The sequence below is a fragment of the Urocampus carinirostris genome, chromosome 8, assembly GCF_059441175.1.
Source record: "Urocampus carinirostris isolate Australia breed hairy pipefish chromosome 8, RoL_Ucar_1.0, whole genome shotgun sequence".
In the NCBI taxonomy this organism is placed as follows: domain Eukaryota; kingdom Metazoa; phylum Chordata; class Actinopteri; order Syngnathiformes; family Syngnathidae; genus Urocampus; species Urocampus carinirostris.
Genome location: NC_142356.1, coordinates 9292551 through 9312012, shown reverse-complemented (window position 1 = coordinate 9312012; position 19462 = coordinate 9292551). Strand labels below are relative to the sequence as shown.

At 42.6% G+C, this 19462-nt stretch overlaps 1 protein-coding gene across 3 annotated transcripts in view; it reads right to left on the bottom strand.

Moving 5' to 3' along the window:
* plppr2b (phospholipid phosphatase related 2b) overlaps positions 1-19462 on the bottom strand; it is a 155999-nt gene that overhangs the window by 63034 nt on the left and 73503 nt on the right. For all 3 annotated transcript variants that reach the window (XM_088341543.1, XM_088341544.1, XM_088341542.1), the window contains one exon: positions 3290-3478. In XM_088341543.1, coding sequence (XP_088197669.1) covers positions 3290-3478 — 189 coding nt within the window. The remainder of the gene's footprint in view (positions 1-3289; positions 3479-19462) is intronic.

Sequence of the window (19462 nt, the reverse complement as noted above, 5' to 3'; positions counted from 1 at the left end):
CGCTTATCCTCATTAGGGTCGCGGGGGGGGGGGCTGGAGCCCATCCCAGCCATCTCCGGGCAGTGGGCAGGGGACACCCTGAACTGAATCGCAGGGCACACAGGGACAGACAACTCATTCGCTCATTCACACCTAGGGACAATTTGGACCGGCCAATTCACCTGAAATGCATGTTTTTGGAACGTGGGAGGAAACCGGAGTGCCCGGAGGAAACCCACGCAAGCACGGGGAGAACATACAAACTCCGCTTACAAATTACCTATATTTTATGTTGCCAATATCTGTGTATTATTTGTTATTGCAACATCCGTTGCAGCCTGGTCATCCAGGAAGTGGGATTACTTAATGTGCGGTCGCTTCTCAAGGTTTCTTCATTTTCTTCATGCTAAAGTTTTTGAGTTTTTCCTTGCCTTCTTGTAGGTTTTAGATCAGGGGATGGTGTGTCTGTCTGTGGTCTGTGCAGCCCTTTGAGACTCCTTGTGATTAAAGGTTATACAAATAAACACGACTTGTCTTGACTCGTCTAATAGTTAAAGCTTAGGCATAAAGTCCAACATGTACACAAAATAACTTGTAAATAAAACCGTGTGACAACTCATTGTACCCCTAATGATTAAGTGCTACCCAAAAAACATGACTAATTATTTTATGATTCATTTAATTAATCATGGGTAAAATTTTCCTGAGAAAATAAACTCTAGCTTAACTGTGTGAGCTTCACATACTCACATAATAGTGGTCTGCAACCTTTTCTGTACCACTGACAGATTGAATGTCTAACTAGATTTTCGTGGCCCAACCCAATATCAACATAAGAGCTAATAACAATAATATAATAATAACAATAATTGTAATAACACTAATAATAACAAGCCAAATTCCTCTGTGTAATCACTAGACCAATTGGGAACAGGATAACAAAAGAAAAGGCATTCTAATTCATCCCATGATCACACTATTTCTACTCTCGGTTCCACGTTGTACAACATTGTTTTGGCTGAACTCTTTCTCATAACGCTCCATTACAACGTTGTACAATCTAGCCCAGTGAGTACAAACAGTTTGATGATATGAAATCGAATCCTAGTGGTCTTAAATTTCGGTGCTTGTTGTGGAAAATAGACTTGCATTTGTAGAATAGATTTGAATACATTTAGAAATGTAGAAAGACTTGCTTACAGTTGTGAGAAAATCATTTCGGGAAGGTCCTTGGCAGACAGTTGAGTTTCCTTAAAAGGGCATGGGACCTACAAGGACTCTCTGAGCAAACTGAGGCGAACAACATGTCCTAATAAGGGTACGACAGCATCTTCCTTGTTGATTGTGTGAGGACCGGGCCGCCTCTTGGGTTGTACTCAATTGAAACTATAAAAGCGTTGTTATGTCTAAAGTTCTCTGAGTTCTTTGGGATGACGCAATAAAGAACTCCCCCTCATGGCAAGCCTCCGTGCATTTGTTGAATCACTTAAGAGAAGACTTAAACGATTATCGAACCTGCATTTTCTCCAACATGCTCTAAATGCCACGCTCCGCAATCGATCCCGTTGCATCCAACGCTGAGCAAATAGGGTCAGAGATATTTGTTGACTGATCAATCATTGCTCAATTACGGTGATATACCACCGTGAAACACCCAATCATCAAGTTTGTTTGGGGGTAGAAAAATGCATATATACATTGATTGGGGTACTCGGGTGTTACTAAGTGGGTGAGAATCGTTTTTTAATCTACCGTCTATTTTTAACTGGCAATGAATGAATGAATGAAAACTTTATTCGTACATCAAAATAAAAACAGAACAAAAACAATAACTCAACAACAAAATAACGTTACATAATATGTTCGAAAAGGGGTAGTCAGAAGCAAATGCTTACATTCCCTACCCCTTCGTCTTCCCCACCAAATATACCAATGATATAACAACAATTGTAATGATATTATTGATAACAGTCATAAGAATAGCAACGATAACACAAAGTTAACTAGACGCTGTCGTGATTACCTAAGTGGCGCTGGAGTGCGCTTCCTGATTGGATGGTGTTCCCCACTTAAGCTGTCAGCGTCCAGAGATGGACGTTCGAGTGAACTCCTGGTATCTCTGAGTGTAACTCCAAAATACAAGGTACCCACGATTTCTCTTGCCTGATTCATGCCTGCCTCTCGTTGCCTGACCTATTTCTGTTACAAGTTTTACCATCTACTCTCCTGCCCCGGCCACCGACTTACCCGCTACGTTGCACCTTACGCTTTTCATCACGGAGCTGCCGTTCCGCCCGAAGAGGCTTTCGACCAGCAAGAGCCGACGTCCCAAGCCTGTTCCAACGATCCTTGTGAATAAAAACTCTGAAACTGACGCAATTGGATGCGAGTGTCCGTTCTGGTTCATGACAGACGCACTATTCCCAATCTCCTGCAGCACTCATACCCCACCCTCCTCATCTCTGTATTCCGCCAGGAATGTTCCTTTGTATCTAAACCTGAACAAGTGAACAGTCGGACACCGTTTGATCTCGTCTTGCAAACCGTTCCAAAGCTTGACTCCACACACAGACACACACATACTTTTCCTGGTGGTTCTCACCTTTGGGATTATGGATTCACTACAGCCCCTTAAATTACAATTTCCCTCTTTCCGAATGAATCATTTACGGATGTTTTCCGGCACTATGTTTTTGTTGACCTTAAATAGCAGTTGTGCAGTGAAAAGTTTTACTAAATCCTCTAATTGTAATAATTTGGACTGCAGGAATAAAATATGAGTATGATCTCGATATCCTACCCTGTGTATGGTTCTAATCGCACGTTTTTGGAGAATAAAAAGGGGCTGTAGTCATGCAATCCCTCCATTATGTAACCCTTTTTTACCCAAAGTCAGTTAGGATTGACAAGGGGGGAAAATTGACAAAAAAAAAACTCAACTTTAAAATCCAGACTGAGAGTAAGCCACAAGTTTTCCAAGATTTCATCATTTTCAGTGTTTGTGTGAGCCTTGCTTAAAAAAATAATGACGTCAGGTTTAATTCTTTGGCATATCTGCTAACAGACTTCAAACAGTTACTCTCTGCATGCTGTAGCTTTCTCGGACTGCATGTGCGGTGGAGGACAAATTTAGTGCCGGTTGCCATGGTGATGACACGAAATGCATGCTCACACAAACAGAGAAGACCACGAGGACGCACGCCTACACACCGCTTTCCAACCAGGAGCGCATGAATGGAACCGTGGACTTCTGCGTGTGTGTCACACATTTTGAACACCTGTGGAAGCGTGCCGATGGATACCGACTCACCGTCACAGTAGGGATGGCGGTAACCAGGGAATAGACGAGAACGGGAGGCGCTTTGCTGTAGTCCTCTGGTCCCGGGTAGGGCTTGGAGTAGGCTTTGTCGAAGCAGAAGAAGCCCTGGATATGCACGGGGAAGGTGTCCGTGTACTCAAAGTAGTACGCCAGCAACACGGTCCCTGCCATGATGACCAGCTGGAAATAAAACATATTGTTTCCAGCTTTAGGGCTTAAGTCCACTCCAATTGTCAAGCATGAACCTTTAAAATCCTTCACCACACAAAACTGATGGATTCCTCCGTGATGCGTCAAATGAATCAAGTGTGCATGGAGAGGTAGTGAAGTGTGAGGAGGAGGTGGAGGGGCGGGAGTTAGCGAGGAAGTCGGCGGGAGACAAATCGGGAGGAATACGAATCGACGAGCGTTGATAAGAACCACCGAGCGAGAGATAGGTGCCTTCGGCAGCGTGAGTCGGCAAAGAAACACATTAACGAGGAGGGGGGAAATAAAAGACTTTTTGGGGAGAGGAGGAGGGGGATGATGCACAGATGGCTTGAATGAGAACGGAGCGCTTTGGAGAAGCGGGATGCAGACGAAAAGCATCTTGGGGTAGAGCGATGGGTGGGCAAGATTTCACGCTTGCATGACCTCTTGCATAGCCCAATTTCTTAAAACACCGCGAAGCGCGTTAGCAAAAGGCGCTTTCCTCCAAGCATAAAATATGACCTTTCGAACAAATGGTCACAAAGCATAAAATCATCTCTCATCTCATCTCATCAGCCGTACCGCTTATCCTCATTAGGGTCGCGGGGGGGGGCTGGAGCCCATCCCAGCCATCTCCGGGCAGTGGGCAGGGGACACCCTGAACTGGTTGCCAGCCAATCGCAGGGCACACAGGGACAGACAACTCATTCGCTCATTCACACCTAGGGACAATTTGGACCGGCCAATTCACCTGAAATGCATATCTTTGGAACGTGGGAGGAAACCGGAGTGCCCGGAGGAAACCCACGCAAGCACGGGGAGAACATACAAACTCCGCACAGGAAGTCTGGAGCTGGATTTGAACCCACGACAGGTTCCCATGACATGAACTGTGCCGCACAAGCGCTAACCACTGCACCGCCGTGCTGCATAGCATAAAATCAAGCGGATGCAAAACATTTTAACATTTTATTTCTAATTCCACCTCCTGCGTGGGTTCAAAACTGAAATGAAATGAAAAAACCAGCTCCAGAGTTTGTATGTTCTCCCCCGTGCTTGCGTGGGTTTCCTCCGGGCACTCCGGTTTCCTCCCACGTTCCAAAAACGTGCATTTCAGGTGAATTGGCCGGTCCAAATTGTCCCTAGGTGTGAATGAGCGAGTGAGTTGTCTGTCCCCGTGTGCCCTGCGATTGGCTGGCAACCAGTTCAGGGTGTCCCCTGCCCACTGCCCGATGATTGCTGGGATGGGCTCCAGCACCCCCGCGACCCTACTGAGGATAAGCGGTGTAGCTAATGAGATGAGATGAGATTTTTAATTCCGTACCAGACTGACGGATGCATTGAATACTCATTTGCAATTATCATCAGGACGCTAATTCCCACTTGCGGATAGCCGCACAAATGTCCTAATTCCGTATGTGAGGATTTGCTTGCCTTGAAAACATCTCAAGAGAAAGTTGCTTTCAGTTAAAAAAAAAAACAGATCTCAGTTTATTCTGTCATATTCAACATTTAGTGACATTCACATTGGGGCACAGCAGGTGAATTGTAAGGATGTCGCGGCACAGTTTTGAGGTTATTATCAGGAGACCAGAACAGACCAGGAAACCCCAGAGCATTCGTTTCAGTTCTTTATTTAAGGAAGCGTTCAGGGCTTGCGGGAGACGTGATGGCCGTCAGACGTCAGCGGCGGAGCCGGAGAGATAGCTTCGGATCGAGTGGCCAATCGAAGTGCGGAAGTCAGGCAGGTCGAGTTTACCGGGGCTGGAGAGGAGATCGAAGCGTGGGTCGGAAACAGGTCGGATCGGAGGTAGGCAGAAACGGGTAAGCAGAGTTCTTTGACGAACGGGAAATCAGGAGAGTCACACAGAGTTATCAAAGTACACTCTGACGAGGAGGTCTGAGCGCAGCGTGCTTAAGAGCGAAGTGCCAGCCAATCAGAACGCACCCACATGATTGCTCCAGGTGATCAGAGTTAGTAATCATGACAGTTATGGGTTCAAATCCAGCTACCAGCCTTCCTGTGCAGAGTTTGCACTACGGTTTCCTCCAACTTTCTTAAGACATGCATGTCAGGTTGATTAGCCGGTCCAAATTGTCCCTAGGTGTGAATGAGCGGGTAAGTTGTCTGTCTCCTGGTTCCCCTAGACTGGCTGGCAACCAGTTCAGGGTGTCCGCTGCCCACTGCCCGAACATTGCTGGGATGGGCTCTAGCAATCCCGTGACCCTACTGAGGATAAGCTGTGCAGATAATGGATGGATGACATCATGGAAATGTTTTCAATGTTCATGTTTTCAAAAGAAATATCATAAGTGACAGTGACCTAAAAACAATGAATATTTAGTGATCAAAGAGTATTATTATATTTATATACCACAGCCATATCCTCCTAGTGGGAGGTGGCTAGAGTCATTTCGGACTCTTTTTGGGAGATTGATTCAGAGGAGGGGATTCCCAGCCCCCTCGCTCAACCCAACTGATGTGTTGGGAGTCATTGGGTGACCAAACCCCCCAATTCCAACCCCTAATGCTGGACACCAAGCAGGGAGGCAACGGGTACCAATGTTTAAGTCTTAGGTATGACTCGGCCGAGGCTTGAACCACAACCTCCCAGTCTCGGGGCGGGTGCCATACCCCCAAGGCCACCGAGCTGGTAAAGAGTATTAGAACAAGCTAATTAAAATTCCATTCTTACCGATAAGGAAATACTGTAAAATGTGCGGTTAAGATACAAGCTTGGTCGAGAGACACACATTTAAAGGAACTGTGGTATAGTTCTTGAAACAAGCTAATTGCAATTCCCTTCTTTTGAATGTGATAAAACTGTAAAATGCGTGGTTCAAATACGAACATGGTCAAGAGACAGTTAAAACACACATCTCACATTTTATTGCGAGCGTGTTTCTATTAGCGTTTTGCTACCCTTCACAAGCACGGTTTGGGATGAAAGTTATAGTATTATTATTAAAGCTTTGAAAACTCTCTCGGTGTACCGTCTTTCTTTGTAAATATGTGTAACCATGTATAATATGTATTTGCAACTGTATATTTTTGTAATGCATTTATTTTAGAGACTTATTCTGATATGTTTTTCACGGGCGGATCAAAAAGAAGGGGCGAAAAACCACGGGAGCTGATGGGAAGTGGAGTAAAGGCAAGACGTGTTTGTGGGCGCAGCGGACAATAGTGGATATATATTTTTCCCACACTTACCTTTGGAAATATACATTTTTTTTACTTGGATTATTTTCAACGGGACCCGGACTCTGGAGGTCTGCATCAAACATTAAGTACCAGTATCATTTTCTGTTCCTCTTGCCGGCTGTGGTTTTTGGACTGTCTACGTTATACTCAGTTACGAAAGCCGGGTTAGATTTGTGGTTGTGTCACATGATTTAATGTGGGCGCATGCAGCTTATACACAGGTGCGGCTTGTGTATGCACAAAATCGATTTTCCTCTTAAAATGTGGTGGGTGCGGCTTATAATCAGGTGCGCTCTATAGTCCGGAATTTACGGTAATCGAATTACTGTTCCATTCATTTTGACAGGTAATACCGTAAATGTGTTGTTAAGAGCTCGGTCACAGACAGTTAAAACCTACATCTCAAGGAACTGCTGTGTAGTTCTAAAACAAGCTTATTGCAGTTCAATAATTTTCAATGGGGTAATAGCGTAAAATGTGTCAGTTACGAGTATGGTTACGAGACGGTTAAAACCCACATGTCAAAGAACTGCCGCGTAGTACTAGTACAAGCTCAATTGCAATTCCATTATTGTGGGGCAATACCGTAAAATGTGTGAGTAAGTTGCAAGCTTGGTCACAAGACAGTTAAAACACACATCTCCAGGAACTGCAGAGATCAATCAAAGCGGCCCTATTGTTTTATTGTCTGCTCCTATCTTCGGTGTTTTTTCTTCCCGTTTTGACAACTACACTATGGATTACTTCTATCCTATGGACATGGGTTTTAGCGCACGAAAATGCGTTTATTCAAGGAATCAACTCCTCGCCCTGAAGAATTCTCGTGCCGGCGTGATGAATGGGCCTATCGTGGAAGAGGAGACGGAGCTAGCAAAGCGGCTAGCGGCGTTATAAGTCTTCGGTACCATCCGTAATCATGGTAAATGCGAACTCACGACCAAATAAGATCATCGAGTGCTGGTGGAAAACATCGAAGCGCACAGGAAGCGCAGTTGCTGTGTTTTGCGGAAACGTGGCTCACGTTTAGCATTCCGGACGCTAACGTGTAGCCACCCGGAGCTACCCGGAGCTATCCGGCTTCAACGCCGCTATACAGAGACACGAAAGCCGGGGGGAATCGGAGAGGAGGCGGACTTGCTAACACGAGGTGGTGTATCCCTGGATTTTCACAAAGAAAAGATTTCCATCTGCCGCAGGGATGTCGAACTTTTGGACTAGCGTGACGTCATCCACTCCGATACAAGCACCCCTAGGGCATCATGTTCATCTGTTAATAAACAACGGGGTAGACTGCTGGAAGTGTGAATTTCCCTACGGGGATGAATGAAGCATCTATCTATCTATTACTTAAAAATTGACTCAAACATTAAAAACCATGCCAGGGCTGTTGCAAAAAAATAAAAACAATCAGGGGCGGAATAATGATGTAAAAATCAAGGCAAACACGGTTGTTAAGGTTGCACACCACAATGTTTGATGTTACAAATTATGAATACATTTACATGACGACCAGGCAACAAAATTGGCCTTTAAGTTAATACACCATGCACGTTGGTGCTGATTTTGTACTTCATCATTCAGAGAAATTTCAAGCCTCCATTAAAGCTACCATCTCATTCATTATGGAGATGAAGAGACCTGCAACACTTAACACTCACTCAGCCTCGGTATAGAGGTGCCATGGTGACCTGATTCCCCCTTTACTCTATACGCCGCTTGTTTTTCCTGAGAGCACGGACTAAAAGCAAAAAAACAAGAAGAGTATGGTTTTAAAATATTCATGGGAACTTTATGGTAACCTTAAAAGGTGATGTGCGTAGTTTGTGGTGTCCTTAAAAAGTTTCAAATTCGATATTTTGAATGAATGAATGAATGAAAACTTTATTCAAACATCAAAACACAAATAGAACAAAAACAATAACTCTACATAATATGTTCGAAAAGAGGTAGTAAGAAGCAAATGCTTATATTATATTTCTCTATTAAGTATGTGTTAACAATGCCTAACTGAGTTCAAAGAGCCTTTATATGTTTTCCTCAGCGCCACAATGCACATGTAAACATCTTCAGATGAAGGTTCAAGAAAAATTGACACTTGTAAGCAATGTTCCCTGTAATTTTCCACGGGTCTGAGCGTTCACACAAAGTCGGTGAGCAACGCTTGAAACAACAGTGAGCAACGGCAATCCCCAGTGTGGCAACTAATCCATGATCAAACTTGTCCAAAACTTGACATCAAGTTACATTTTGCTGAGTTGCTGCCAATGCAAAAAAAATTTCACCTTTTGAACGAATTGACTAATAAATTATTGCAAAGGTTTTACGGCCTACATACGTCATTTGTTTTTCCAACAATTCTTTCACAAGATTCTTTTTTTTTTCCTTTTCTTTTGACGCATAATATTAACATTTTTGGGGGCTTATTTAGTCGGTTGCAAGATACTGAACTGTATTTAATCACATTTTTTTAGTGGAAGTACAATGTTGGCAACAAAATTGACTTGGTATAATTGGAAATTATTTGAATGCAACACAAACTTTTTCTTATTTTTCATTGTTTTTTCTCTATTTACTTTTTTTCCTTTGTTTCTTTTTTTTTTATTTTTTTCTGTTTTTTTTCTGAATTTTTTTTTCCTTTTTCTCTTCATTTTGTTTCTTTTTTCTCAGCTTTTCACTACTTTTTTATTTTGGTATATTTTTGAACCCCCCCCCTTCCTTTAAGTCATTTTGTGCACAATTTTACATAATATTTGGTCGTGTAGGGATTAAAGAAGCAAAAAAAACCTGAGGAGCCGTTTGGGACTCAAAAGAGCCGGTTCTCTTTAGTGAGCCGAGCCGAAGAAGCCGATTCTCTAAAAACTCTACTGACTTTACTTTTCAACTTCGTTCGACATTGACTTCAAAATACCGCATTTAGAAAACAGCGTCGGGGGAACCTGTGTATTTTTACCTTCATGCACTGTAACTTTGACTTAATTCGCTTCTTAATTAGATTTTTGTGCGCCGGCTAAATTTTCTCATGTGCTGAGAATGTTCAGGCAGTGCGCGATTGCGCACGCGCGCAGCTTAGAGGGAACGTTGCTTGTAAGGAAGTGATACAGCAAGAAAAGCATCCACCAAACAAGAGCACATCAGCAAGCAGTTTACTGTTGCTATGGCAACATCCAGAACGCTATCCTTCTTTTAATGTGCAAGCCGACACGATTTTTAAGTCATTAAAAACATTTATAATACTCCGGTTGTTTTAAAACACATAATCACTAAGGATGAGAGCACCCACATAATTCTCTGAACACGCTGACGACTCGTACAAACACCCCCGGCTTTCTGTTTATTTTTAGGCCAACAATTTCAAGCGGCTCTTTCCGCGGCCTTATCCCATGTTTGTCGCCTTCGACATCGTTGACTGCGTAGGTTTATTGGTGTGTTCGGCGAGAGTATGTCTGTGGACACGTGGGTGCATTCCTGCGTCTGAGGAGGAACTTATCCGAGAGTGAGGTTTAGGACGGGAGAGAATACATTTAGATTCAGATTCAGATCTACTTTATTGTCATTCTAGTACTGTCACGTGACGTGGTGGAGTGGAGTCGAAGGAGTGATCGGACCAGAACAGGAAGCAGGAGGCAGGAAGGGAGAACTCAATAGCGTGACGATCCAAAAGTTTTATTTAACAAAATAAAAGTCGCCCAATACTCCGGGACCAAAACAGAACAATACAGAGTTCCTCCGGCACGAACTCAACAGGACAAGGCATAACAGACGGAAAATGTTTAAACCTAAAACAGGACAAGGCATAACAGACCTGGGATTGTGTAATGAGCCAGCCCCCGCCAAACCCAAAATCCAGCCTTAAATAGCAGACCAGCAATCAGCTGATCTGCTGCAGCTGAGTTCGGGGGCGCGGCAGACTGGTAGCCATGGCGACCGTGACAAGTACACGTGTTTACAGAACAAAATGTCGATACATCTGACCCGCACAGTTTCCTTGAATGTACAGATATAAATAAAATGTTGCATAATATACTCAATAATTATGGCTATGTATAGTATTTTACAGTAGTGCAAAGAGTGCGAGAGGAGCAGCGAACAAAATGGGCAGTCAGGTAAACAAGTCAGGTAAACAGTAACAATAACACTGTAGTACAATAGTGCAGAGGAGAACAGATGTGCAAGGAGTGGTTAGCTATAAAGAACTGACAGTAGTGCAAAAAAGACAAACAAAAACCAACAGATGTACAGATTAGCAGCAGTTTAGATTTACTAGATAGATAGATTTACTAGATAGATAGATAGATAGATAGATAGATAGATAGATAGATAGATAGATAGATAGATAGATAGATAGATAGATAGATACTTTATTCATCCCCTAAGGGAAATTCACACTATGTGTTTGATTGACCATTTAACAGTCTAATGGCCAGGGGGACAAGACTATTGTGGAACCTGGTGGTCCTGCACCGCACACTGCAGTACCTCTTTACATTGTTTATTTAAAACTACCTGCCCAGGGGGGATTGGACATGTCATTTAACATCTGGTACAGTGGAACCTCGGTTTTCGAACGCCTCTCAGTTCGGACAAATCGGTGTTCGACCAAAAATTTCGAGAAATTCTTGCTTCGCTGTTTGGTCAAAAAATCGGAGTTCGAACGCTAGGGTGAGATGCTGAGCGGCGTACGGGTGTCTTAGCCCCTAATTATGCCTCCGAAGATGGTCGGTGCAAGCAGGACAGGTGAAAAATAAACCAAGTTGTTCGTCCAACTATTGCCTTTAAGAAAGATATAATAGCTAAATATGAAAGAGGTGTACGAATTTCCGATCTTGCTAGTGAATACAGCATGGCTAAATCTACTATCAGTACGATAGTAAAGAATAAGGAGGCTGTGAAATCGAGCGATGCGGCTAAGGAAGTTAGCGCTATAAGCAAGCAACTGCCGCAAGTTTTGGAAGAGGTTGAAAAACTTTTGATGATTTTTCTCTCCCCACCGTCCACCACAAAGGTAAGAAATCCTATTCATAATCCTTTTTTTATTTTTACACGTTCATGTTAGCGTAATCTTTCGTACGTACGATTAGCCTGGGTTAGCTTTGTTTACGTAAAACATTCAGGGTGTTGGAACGGAGCTCCCTTTCCAATGAAGCGCTAGCCACTTGTTGTGGAGACCCGGGTGCTAAATGACGTGTAAACGACCTGATTTTTTTATTTTTACACGTTCATGTTAGCGTAATCTTTCGTACGGAAGATTACGCTAGCGCGAACGTACGATTAGCCTGGGTTAGCTTCATGTTTACGTTCATGGTAAACATTCAGGGTGTTGGAACAGATTAAAACGATTTTACATGACTTTTAATGGGAAAAACGATTTTCGGTGATGGACCAAATCGGTTTTCGAACAGGGTTCTGGAACGGATTATGGTCGAGAACCGAGGTTCCACCGTATAACATTTCATAACCGTATGAGCCGACGGATCTCATTGAGCAAATTGTCAGTCGAACAGTTCAGACCATTTCACCTCCACTTAAACAAACAACCGCCTTCTGAAATGCAGATACCTCTGAATATTCATAAAGGTCATAGAGATGATTTCTAATTGACGTCAACTCACAAGGGACCCTTATTTCCATAAAAGCAATGCGTAGAGAATGCAGCAGTAGAGGAACTCCAACCAGGTCAAAGAGGGTTGACTTAAGAGTCTCTCGGTGCTGCTTATTAGTTCAACCTGGTCTCTGGGAAAAAACTGGTGGATGTGCTAATCAGAAATCTGAGTCGCACAGTGACGGCTCTGCCAAGATCCTAACTTGGTTAAGCGTAAACAGACAAGTTGACAATAACAACCAGTATCGATGACTACTTGACAAAGCTAAAGGTCGATATCATCATCAGGATTAACACATTGAAGGCAAAATGGCCAACATTGCCTAGTCAGATCACACCACCAGGTTTCACCAGAATCTGTTTTGTTTTTATTTTGACCATTACAGTGGAACCTCGGTTCTCGAGCATAATCCGTTCCAGAACCCTGTTCGAAAACCGATTTGTTCGATCACCGAAATAATTTTTCCCATTAAAAAAGTATCGTACTGATCGCAGATTTAGCCATGCTGAATTCCCTAGCAAGATCAGACACTCGCACACCTCCTTCATATTTTGCAATTATTTCTTTCTTAAATGCAACTTTTCTTTTTTCACCTGTAGCAACTTTTGCTGCTTGCACTGACTTTCTTCGGTGGCATAATAAGGGGCTTGTCACGGGACCGGACCAGATCGGAGGCAGGAGGCAGGAAGGGTGAACTCATTCGCGTTAACGATCAGTTACTTTTATTAAGGAAATAAAAGTCGCCCAACACTCGTGGACAAAAACAAAAACAGGCTTACAGGCAAACAGGAACTCAGACTAGGAATACTCACAAAACAGGCTTTTACTCAGAACGGGCAAGTACAGGTTTCCTCAAGTCAAACGGAACAGAATAATGCAAAGTAATGCATTGAACCCGCAACCGGCAATTCCCAAAACCCGCCCTTAAGAAGCACACACGCAAATTAGAAAATCTGCTACTGCCGGTGCCAAGGGGGCGGGGCCAGACGGTCACCACGGCGACCATGCTGGACATGACAGGGCTAAAACACCCCTACGCCGTTCAGCATCGCACCCTAGCGTACGCACTCACGCATTACCGGCGTTCTAACTCTCGAAATTTTGGGTCGGACTCTGATTTGTTCAAACTGAGAGGCGTTCGAAAACCGAGGTTCCACTGTATTATAATGCTTGCTAAGGAAGAGAAGGGAGGGAAGAGAGGAAAAATAGTGTTGTGGTATGTCGATATAAACAAATACTTTTTTGTTATTATGTTGAATTTTACATTGTGATGTCTTAAGTTACAGTATATGTGGATTGTTTCATGAATAAATGCTGTATGACTATGTTGATGTGATTCCAATAATTGTTTTTTTTTTTCAGAACCATTGTTGATATAACGTGATTTCTTTTTCTTTATTTGGGCCTTTTATTTCAAATCTTTATCATTCTATTTTTGGAATACAGCCGTTGGAATATGAAGGTAAAGGGAGAAATGTGGGGATATTGGTAGGAACCAATAGGTCTGTATTGGACTTGTAATAACTTGTCTCCAGGGATGGGTAGTGTTACTTTAACTGGATTACTTTCAATTACTTTTGGATTACTCCAATACCAAATATGCTAGTAAAAGATAAAAGAAACTAAATATGAATAAAATTACTAAATTTTGTGCAGGCTTGGGGAGTAACGGGATACATGGAAGGGCAAAAATGATGTTGGCAAGCGGTTTGGATTTCTTTTCATTTTGTTTCTGTCGTATTTTATGTTAGTTTTGCCGGAGATCAAAGAGATCAAAGCCAGGAGAGAAAGCTTACCACGTGTTGTGAGTCATGAAATGAAATTAAATGATCTGCATTTATATCGCGCTTTTCAAGTCAAGACTTCCCAAAGCGCTTTACATTGTGCTTCACATTTCCCAATAGCGGCCGTGCAGCCGTGTAAGGCGCTGACCTGCTTATTGGGGATATTAGGGGTTCAGTGTCTTACCCAAGGACACTTCGACATGTAACACGGAGGAGCCAGGATTCGAACTGCAATCTCTTGATCCCAAGACGAGCGCTCTATCTCCTGAGCCACTTTATGTTAGTTTTGCCGGAGATCAAACAGATCAAAGCCAGGAGAGAAAGCTTACCACGTGTTGTGAGTCATAATTTTATTCACATTTAGTTTTTTCTGTCTTTTATTAGCATATTTGGTATTGGAGTAATCCAAAAGTAATTGAAAGTAATCCAGTTAAAGTAACCCTACCCAACCCTGCTTGTTTCATATAAAAACAGTTGTATATCTCACTTATACTCTATAGCTTAGGAATGACCTTTATTTCATGTTGGCAATATCTATGAATTAGGTTTTGAATTTTTTTCTTGCCCTAATGTAGGTTTTAGATCGGGGGTGATGAAATAATTGTCCGCAGTTTGCAATATTCTGGTCTGTGCAGCCCATTGAGACTCATTGTGATTAAGGGCTGGTCAAATAAACATGACTTGACTTGTTGATGGTATTATTGATGGTGTTCAAAGAAATTTGGGTAACTCATTTAAAGGGGGTGATAGGTTGGTCGTTTTGGTTGTAACATTTCTCAGAATTCACTGTGTGAATATAACTTGTTTTTATATTCCTAAATATAAAAACAATCTTTCACACACACACACACACACACACGAAGTAACGTTTCAATAATCAGTCTAATTGCATCTTTTGTACGTTTATCAGTCTTGTACTCTTATTTTGAAGTCGCATTTCCGGTGTATTTATGTTTCCTGTGTGAAAGAAGTTAACTAGACACACGGGGGCGGGCAGAGTGGCTAATAAATTGATTTACCTTAATGCTTGTTTTTATTTGTTTAATTCTGCCAACATAGAGTTTATATACGTTTTAAGTTTATCAGGGGGATATGCAGGAATATTGGTAGGAACCAAAAGGCGGAACTAATGTGTCTGTGCTGGGAGCAGGCCGGGGACAATAGGCCAAAGTCCATTTCCATAAAATATGTTGTGAGATGCCAAGGAGCTTGGATGTATGATTAAAGCAGCATGAAAAGATACACTTGTTTGAATCTTAGTCATCCGGACAATGGATAGAACATTCGGACAATAGTCATGCGAAAGTTGTCAATACACTTGAGGGGATGGACCCAGATAAGCTTCAGCTCTTTTAGTTTTTTTTTCTGTTTTGTTTCAATTGTAATGTCGATGTGTGGATTTTTAAATTATTTGTAACCTTGCTTCTGGCATGAAAGGAGAGAAAAAATAAAATGACAAGAACAACGTGTCAAAGGAAACAGAAAATGTCATAAGATGAGATAAAACACGTCTTTAAGGTTGGTTGTCATCTCACCCTTTAAAATAAAAATCATGGAAATCAACAGTGTAGTTGAAAAGAAAAAATATGTAATCGGATTTTTTTTTGTTATTTTGTGTAAAGTACCGTGTTTTCCGCACTATAAGGCGCACCGGGTTATAGGGCGCACCCCCAAAAAATAGTTTTTGGTCCTATATTTTCCATACATAAGGCGCACCGGGTGATAAGGCGCTACAATGGGAACGTCGACAAAACAGTCAGATAGTTCAGTCAAACTTATTACCCCCTTAACATTCCCAAAGCTTGCAAAGAAGCAAATACGTGTCTCAGACATGTACGGAAACAGTGTCTGTACGATGTCACCAATCACTCAAATGCATCGTTCCAAATATCATTCGGAAGATTAAAGTCTTGGGATTCAAGAAATGCCAAACATTTCTTAGTTTCCATTTTATTTTTTGCTGTTGCAGGGAAACGGTGTTCTTTACTGTGCATATGACAATAAACACTTTGAATTGAATTGAGTTTAAAAATAGACTCATCACAGAAACATCAAGATCGTTCTAAAACAAGATACCGGGAAAATATAAAGCCGCATAGCTCACCTAAGTTCTCTTGCAGCCATCACATTCAATAATGATACGTAACCGTGGTCTTCTTACAACCGTGAGTGTAGTAAATTCAGGAGAGTAAAATATTTACAAATACAGAATAGTAAAAAATGTTTTCTCTATGCCATAGTGCAACCCAACGTGTGATTCACATTCATCTTTTTCGGCCTATTGCAGGCTTTGTTTCGCCCCTTTAGCCTGTGTGAGCCTGTAAATGATAAAAAGGATCCGCCCCCTTTACCTCCGAATAACTTTAGCCAATAGTGAATGATTCAAATGATGATTGACACAATGGTTAGGAAATGAAACGCCGGTATATAAATCCCAGCATACACCGCGGACGACTTCGACTTTGCGACTTAATATTGATCCATATATAAGGCGCACTGTATTATAAGGCGCATGGTCAGCCTTTGAAAAAAATAAAGGCTTTTAGGTGCGCCTTATAGTGCGGAAAATACGGTAATAATCCAAAACGCTATATCACGTTTACAAGTTTCCGACATTTTAAAACTGCCTTGAACGTACAGTGCTGCTTGTACCAAGGCCGTAGAGTATCAATGAGATTCTGTATCTAAGAATATTTTTGAAAATATTACAACATTTTATACTTGACACATCCCAGAACTCTAAATTCAATAGCTGCTTTATGTTGATATCTCAGTTTTAAGCAAACTTTTGACAGATGCGCAGAAGGCTATCAGGTTCAATAAGTAATGTGGACAATAATGAATAGCGTTTCGAGAGATCCTCTTGAAAGATGAAAGAACTCGTGTTTCTTTTGTTATATCAAAGACTTACCTGATTTCCATCTGAGGACACTCAACAGTTTGATATCACCGACGTAATATTAAGTCAGACACGTCTGTAATCCTTTTACAATAGAGAAGGGAAGGGCAGACTTGAAGAGCAATATTCAACTGATTCTTTAGAAAGACAAGAAAATGAAGATGGCGGCGCATGCACACGCTGCGGCACGTAGCTCTCGTGAGTACGTGTTTGTGTGTTTTTACTCGAACAAACATTTTAACAACGTTTGTAACGTTACTCGAGGGTGTAATACAATACAGAAGACACAATTCAGGCTTTTGAAAACTCCCGAATTTGATTTTACTACCGGAGTTTCAATGGATATTTCCTGAGCTCCCTGTGGCCACATAATCTCTACTGACCTATGTTCAGTTCTGCATGGACGCTGTTCTCCCCAAACCGAAACCATGGTTGCACAACAATGTGGGATTCATGCTGAAAGCCCACAACACTGCCTTCAAATCAGGAGACCGGCTGACTTACAGCAGGTCCTGAGCTAAGCTGAAGAGAGGGATCAAAGAGGCCAAGCTCCAGTATGAGGACAGAACCGAAGACCACTTCAACCACAACAACTCCTAGATCTGGAAATGCATCAGAACCACGATGACCACGCCCCAGCTTGTCAGCCATTACTCAACCCTGCCTGATTCACTTAACTTCCTTGTCCAATTCGACACACCAAGCAGCAGAGAAGCTCCACACCTACCTGGGCTGGAGGAGCAGCACTAGGGGGTGGACGACATCAAGTTCCTAGGCCTCCACATTACATCAGACCTCTCCTATTCTACCAACACTTTCCACCTGGTGAAGAAGGCTCAGCAAAGCCTCTTCTTCCTCAGGAAATTTGCACAGGCTGGTCTCTCCGCGTGGCTGGTCCTCAACTTTTACAGAGCAACAATCGAGAGCATCCTCTCTCTCAATGTGACCGAGTGGAATGGCAGCTGAACAGCAAAGGAGAGGAAACAACTACCGCGGGTCCTTAAGACTGCACAAGGCATTGTGGGCCGCCCCTTCTCTAGCTTGGAATTCGTATAGTCGGGTCGAGTCAAGAGGAGAGCAAAAGCCATTGCCACGGATCACAGCCAACCGGGCCACAGACTGTACCACTCCAACAGCAACGTGATACAGTAGCATCCCTGCCACCACTGAGAGACAGTTTTTTTCCCTAGAGCTGTCAAGTCCAAAATTGAAGTGGCATTCCACGTTAAGACAAAAAATAGAAACATCTCATCTCATCTCATCTCATCAGCTGCACCGCTTATCCTCAATAGGGTTGCGGGGGTGCTGGAGCCCATCTCAGCAATCATCGGGCAGTGGAGAGGGGACACCCTGAACTGGTTGCCAGCCAATCGCAGGGCACACAGGGACAGACAACTCGCTCGCTCATTCACACCTAGGGACAATTTGGACGGGCCAATCCACCTGAAATGCATGTCTTTGGAATGTGGGAGGAAACCGGAGTGCCCGGAGGAAACCCACGCAAGCACGGGGAGAACATGCAAACTCCGCACAGTAAGTCCGGTAGCTGGATTTGAACCCACACAGGAGGTTCCCAAGACACGCGCTAACCACTGCGCCGCCATGCTGCCAAAATAGAAACATGAATCTTAAAAATTAAAATAAAAGACTTAGATTAGAAGTGATTTTTTTTTTTACTTAATTGAAAGCTGGAAAGAGTAATGTAGACATCTTACGCCCTCTAGCTGGTTAATTTTGTTTCACGTAAATGAGCCATTGTTCAAAATATTCTAGAACACTGATTTTCCTCAAAATGTAACATTCAGACAAAAGGGCAATCAACATCATATATCTCAGAAGACAAAAAAATAACCCAACATATTGCAGTAACATACAAACAAAAACTTCCTCTTTATTTATATAAAAATTACATTACATGGGATTCCAGTTACCAATCATGCCTGTTGACATTTAGCCTGGCAGAAAACATTTTATTAATCCTGTCAAATTGAACGTTAGGGATTGTGCAAAGAAAACATGAACACAATGGAAACAAAAATGCATGGTGCAGTTACCGTATTTTCCGCACTATAAGGTGCACCTAAAAGCCTTTATTTTTTTCAGAAGCTGACCATGCGCCTTATAATACAGTGAGCCTTATATATGGATCAATATTAAGTCGCAAAGTCTTGCAACTAAAGCGAGCAGCCGCCAACTCGATTTTCCCCCGAAGGCGAAGTCGTCCGCGGTGTATGCTGGGATTTATATACCGGGGTTTCATTTCCTAACCAATGTGTCAATCATCATTTGAATCAGTCACTATTGGCTAAAGTTATTCGGAGGTAAAGGGGGCGGATCCTTTTTATCATTTACAGGCTCGCATAGGCTAAAGGGGCAAAAAAAAGCCTGCAATTGGCCGGAAAAGATGAATGGGAATCACACGTTGGGTTGCACTATGGCACAGGTGTCAAACAGGCGGCCCGCGGGCCAGATCAGGCCCGCTAAGGG